The following is a 6,030-nucleotide window of genomic DNA, read 5'->3' as shown; positions in this document are numbered from 1 at the left end:
ATTCAATTTTTTTAAATGATTCAAACTCTATTAATGAGCTACAAAATTTGAACCTACAGACCCCTCTCAATAATACGCATGCATTACAAGAATTTGATGTGGATAAAAAAGATGACGTGGAAGGTACTAATAAATTAAAAATTAAAGAAAATGAGAATGAAGAAAACTTAAGTAATGTGACAAATAATTTGAATGAAACCAAATTATTAAATCAGACAAAAGAAAATACAGATGACGATAATTTATTGGAAAAATTGGCTCCTCAATTAAGTAATGTAGTAATCAGGTCCTTGAATGGTTTATTACAATGCATTTATAGAGTTCCAATGGATATTACTCCATGGAGGAAATTAATCCCAAAATACGATTATCAGAAATTGTCGAATAATAGTGAATTTTGGTTGAATTATACTGCATTAAACTCAGATTCTTGGAAAGAAATAGACTTTAGTGGGAACAATAGTAAAATCAACGATTATAACGTTAATCTGAAAAATAAGGTAAAATTTTCAATTGAAGGATTTTGGAGCTTGATAACTTTAATACCAAAAATGGTATTAAATAATTTGAATACTAAGGATGAGAATACATATAATTTATGCGCAAATGAAAGAGATAGTGCAGAATTGATGTTAATAGATGAGCTTATTAAAAATTTGAATATATCTAGGGAAGATTATATGCTACCTACATTCTCATTATTGAATATTCAGCCATACAATTCAACCTATTGTAGTAGACCAACAGGAGCAGAACTAGATATTATTGGTATTTGTCCTTCAAATGGCCTGAATTCAGTATATGATCATGAAATAAAAAGTTGTGTTTCAATTACTTATGCAGATTCTGTCGCATTTTGCCCTTTAAGCTATTCCCACTCAAAGTTATGGGGTTCACATAGAGGTGGAGGAGGCTGCCATGTTAAACAAAGAAAGTATTTGCCTTCAATACCAAAATGTGACGAGCCATTCGTATTTAATGAACCAAGAAAGACTTGTGTAATCGAAACTTTTGCACCTGGATTTCCAGGATGTGCTGAAGGAAGTGTTTACTATGACTTGCAAACATGTATTATGGCTTATCAAGTAATGAAAGAATATAAATGCCCGGAAGGATATACAGCACAATTAGAAGAGGATTTCTTCCAAAAGGATATTTCTGATGTTGAACACAGAAAAGAAAAATTAAATGAAGCAAGTGAAAACTTTAATAAATATTATGCTCCGATTATCCAGGAAGAACCAATAATGACAAGGAAAGTAAATGATTCAGAATCGGGAATACAAAGCAAATCAATTACAAAAAAATTCCAAAACTTTAAAACAAAAATTGAATGCTTTAAAAAAGAAACTGATGAGGTTAAGTACAATGGTATTGGTGCTCCATTCTGTCAAAATAGTACATTTAGCCTTAAATATGATTATAATAATTCATGGATGTTTGAAAAAGGTCCAAGACCTTATTGTGAGTACAAAGATGTTGTTGTAGTAGATTATAAATGTCCAAAAGATACGGTTTCTTATGACACTTATATTTCAAATGGTAATGATCCTCCTATAGTATACCGACACGAATTCATTAATCCTTTTGATACTTGTATACAAGTAATGAAAGTGCCATTACAACCAAAGTGTACAACAAAAGAAGAGATTCCATTCATATCATTAAGAGAACCATTAAATTACTTTGAGAAAACTGGAATTCATATTGTAACAAAGGAAGATATAGATAATATCGATAAAGAATCTTTATATAATCCAAGTGAAGTAATTGATAATTCTCTTGTTATCCCGAATCCATATCCTGAATATATTCAGGATATGGATTCGGGAAATATTGATATTAGTATGTTGAATGAAACAGAAACAAATTTAGAGAAAAATAAAAAGATTCCCTCATTTGGAAGTACAAAAAAGAATGTAATAACTGAATTCATTACTTTAAATCAAGTTCTAAATATTGAGCCTTCATATATCAAAAATGAAACAAATAATGAGAATAATTCTGAAGAAGTTATAAGGCGTAAACTAATAGAAGATTTTGAATCAGTTAATTTAAAAAATCGAAATGTAAAGAGAAAAAAAAAGTTACCAATTTCACCAATAAGTTTATATCATGCAATAATTGGTAAAACAGATTATGTTGTTAAAATTATTTGTTTGAAGGTTATTACGGCAAAACCATACCTATCTTGCCCTGAAAATACCGTATTAGTAGCAACTAATACGTGTAAAATGAAGGGTTATACAGATTTTACCATTGAATGTCCAAAAGGCTATAAGTTAGATGAGGAAGCTTTATTACTCTTGCCACCAGAACATTTTAGAAAAGCTCCCCCACGTTGTGTTTCAAAGCAGACAGTTTTTACTCACTACTATTGTCCTCCAAAATTTCCAGAAAATGTATTTAGACCTTTTGAATATAATATTACTAAATTATATTCATTAATTTCCGAAAAGATGAAAAATAACACTAATCCAGAAGTTCAACAAATTGATGAAAAATATCAAAATAATTCAATATTGTTGGACCGATCTCATAATGAAATTTTCATAAATGGTTTGAATAATACAATAAATCATGAATCTGCCAAATATAATATGAAAGATAGGAATTTAGAAATTAAAAACACAACTGAAGATAACTTATATCCTAATTTTGATTACTTTAATACTAGTAATTTTAAAATTGAAAATATTGATAAATATAACATTACAAATACAAGAATATTTTCAATGAAATCATTTGGAAGAACTGTGGTTCCTTCTTATTCACAAAAAATGTGTCATGAAGTAGATTTAATTAAACCTTTATGGACTATGCCATTGTTATTAAGAATATTTTTAAATAACATTAATTTAGATAATAACCCTCAAAATAATTAAAAATAAATTTGTATTGATATATATATAATCTCATTATCAGTAGTTATTTTCCTCTTTAAATTTTAATTTGTATTATTTTTTATTTTTAATTAATTATAATTATTACTAATTCATTACTAATAATTACAAATTTTATTATTAATTTTTATTCGTCATTTGTATATTATTTCATATTAGTAACTATTAATTTAAATAACAATAGTAATTTAATATTCATGTGGACAAATTAATAATTATTAGTAATATTAAACAAAAAAAAACATAATACCGGTATGCAAATTTTGATGTGCACGTTACATGCATGCATTCATGTGGATAAAAATGATGTGAAATTAGTCATAAGAGGAATTACACCAGATACATGGTAGTTATAAAACAAATTTATATCACTTTTTTTATTATTGATTATTTTCTTAAATAAATAAAATAACAATAATAAAAAAATAAAAATAATTTTTTTATTTAATTTTTAAAATAAATTTAATTTTGACTAGTATTAAACAGTCTTAATTAAATTAATTTGTTAATGAAATCTAGTTATAAAGAAAGGATTCACAATAAAGAAAAATTTTTTTAAAATTTTTGTTTAAAAGAAAAATGATATCGTTAAGAAAGATAAATACGATTATTATGATGGCAATGTTGCCACTAAGTTGTTATGCTGGAGATCATCATCATCATCATCAACAACAAGCAGTTTCAACAGTTTCCGTAGTCAACGTTCCAACAATGGTGTGTCCAACAGGATATACTTTGGATTCAAATAGACAATGCGTTGCTAGAGAGGAGATAATGCCAGAAAGAGTCTGCTTGAATGGAGGAGAATTAATGAGTGATTTGAACTGTATGAAGACAACAAACCCAATCATGAAATGTCCAGTGGAATATACATTGGTAGGTGAAAATATGTGTCAAAAGAATGTTGAGATCGATCCAGTTGCTGTATGCCCATCAGGATTTACTTTAACTGACGGTCAAATGTGCAGCGGCTCAAAAACTGTTGCACCCATCAAGAAATGTATGCAAGGAGTTTTAAATGAAATGCAAACTGAATGTATCTTACAAAAGAGTGTATCCCCAATTAGTACCTGTCCATCACCTGATTTCACTTTAGTTAGTAATGAAAGATGTGTAAGAGAAGTTTTATATGATTGCACTCCAGCTGCAACTGCAGTTAGATATACAACAACTTCACATCATGGACATGGACATGGACATCATCATCATCAAACAAGCTATGTTGTTCCACAGGCTGTTGTTTCAAGAACATGCTCAAGAAGTGAGTCAGTTCCAGCACAGATGATATGCCCAGAAGGAGCAGTAAAAAGTTTGACAGGATTTGGATGTTTATATACATCAACAACTGAGCCAACTTTAGGATGTGCTAATGGCTCAATGGTCGAAAATGGAGAGTGTGTTGAAGTTATTACAGTTCCAGCAGAATTGGAATGTCCAAACCCAACCCCAAAGCCAACAAATGAATTCTATGATGGTAAATACTATTCACTCAGAAACTCACCACAACAATCTGTTAAGAGTCTTGGTTATGGAAGCCAATATGTATATGAACAAGGATCTCAGAATTTCAATCAGCCAGCTGGAATTATTACTAGAAGATTAGGAAAAAGAGGTGTTTCGCATCATCATCATCATAATGCATACTATCCAATTCAAACATATGTTCAACAAACATATGTACAGCCAATTCCAGTTATTCAGGAAATCCCAAGAAAGAAATGCTTCGATACCCAAACTGTTCCTGGTGAATTAGGATGTCCAGTTGGATATACTGATGGTGATAAAGGATTGTGTAAATCAATCGTTCCATCAACATTGAATTGCCCATCTGGAACAACTCTTAACGCTAATGGTACTTGTATAAGAAATGTTGTTGTTCAACCAACAATGGCTTCACAACAACAAGAAATTATTCAAACTACAATAACTGGTGGACGTCATCATCATCATTAAGAATTTTAAACAATTATTAATGTTATCAAAGAAATTTCAGATATAGATAGATATATCTAGTAAATGAGATTATAATATATCTTATTCTAAATGAGATGAGATATATAAATATATATAAATGTATTAATTTATGTATTTATTCAGTTTATTTCAACTTTGATAATAGTTTAATATTGATATTATTTTTAATACTTCAAATTCTTGATACAAATCTCAAAAGTATGAATTAATAAGGAGGGATTACTGAATTAAGATAATTCATCCATTTACTACACTCTTCTTCATTTGAACATCTAATGGTCATTTTCTTGGTAAAGAATTTCTGTTTTTTAAATCTGATACTGAGGCATCTTTTTCCTCTCTTTTCATTAAGTTCTATAGATATATCTTGGGATCCAATAAAGAAAGACCAGATAGGTTTTTCATCATGTTTTAAAAGCTCCTCCATTTCAACGTCATCTCTTGGATTAAGAAGATAAAGGAATTTATCTTTTGTGAGTATTATATAAGCAGATTGCCATTGCCCAAGGAAGACCTTTCTTTTAAAAATTTCAACATGCCCGTGATAAATAATTAGTGAAGATTTTGGAAGATTATTATAATTCATTAGAGTTGAAATTTGTTGTAAAATAGGACATTTTGAGAGCGATTGAGAAATTTTTGAGAAATTGGTTTCATTAGAAATAGGTATTGGGGGTGGTCTTAGACCAGGAATTGAAGTAATAATATCAAAGTTTGCATAGTGGTCTTGAAATAAAGAGTTTTGTTTGTTTTGATCATTGATATAATCAATCATAGAGTTTCCAAGTTTTTGAAGGAATTCAAAAAGTTCATTTTGTTTAACCAAGAAATAATTAAATGTAAGTTTAACAGAAGTTGCTCTCCAATTTTCAAGTTCCATTAGATTATCAATAGTTAATAGTATTGTTTCGAAAAATTTTGTTTGGGCTTGAATAAACTTATTAATATTATGTCTATAGATTTGATCAAAATACCAAGTATCACATGGTTTACTAGTTTTCATTGAATAATTTACATCTAAACTAAGCCTTTGTGATTTTTTAAATGCATCATCATATTTATTCCAAGATTGTTGTGCATTATTAATAAATGTTTCAAATTCTTTTCTGGCAATACGTAATGCCTTTAAGTATGATTGAGCATTATTTAGATA

The 6,030-nt window shown here is 28.7% G+C and overlaps 2 protein-coding genes across 2 annotated transcripts; one reads left to right on the top strand and one right to left on the bottom strand.

Annotated features, from left to right (window-relative positions):
- The first annotated feature begins 326 nt into the window (after positions 1–326).
- Positions 327–2,885, top strand: Chro.60033 (oocyst wall protein precursor). Its single annotated transcript, XM_660587.1, has 1 exon — positions 327–2,885. One exon carries the CDS (start codon positions 327–329, stop codon positions 2,883–2,885), a length of 2,559 nt encoding a protein of 852 aa, XP_665679.1.
- A 2,197-nt stretch (positions 2,886–5,082) lies between these two features.
- Positions 5,083–5,880, bottom strand: Chro.60031 (PH-domain protein). The annotated part of the gene is made up of 1 exon (XM_660586.1): positions 5,083–5,880. The coding sequence occupies one exon, from the start codon at positions 5,878–5,880 to the stop codon at positions 5,083–5,085; it is 798 nt and encodes a 265-aa protein (XP_665678.1).
- Between the last annotated feature and the right edge of the window lie 150 nt (positions 5,881–6,030).

This window comes from Cryptosporidium hominis, assembly GCF_000006425.1.
Source record: "Cryptosporidium hominis TU502 chromosome 6 CHRO016009, whole genome shotgun sequence".
In the NCBI taxonomy this organism is placed as follows: domain Eukaryota; phylum Apicomplexa; class Conoidasida; order Eucoccidiorida; family Cryptosporidiidae; genus Cryptosporidium; species Cryptosporidium hominis.
Note: the sequence above shows the minus strand (reverse complement) of the source record. Positions and strands in the feature narration are given on the sequence as shown.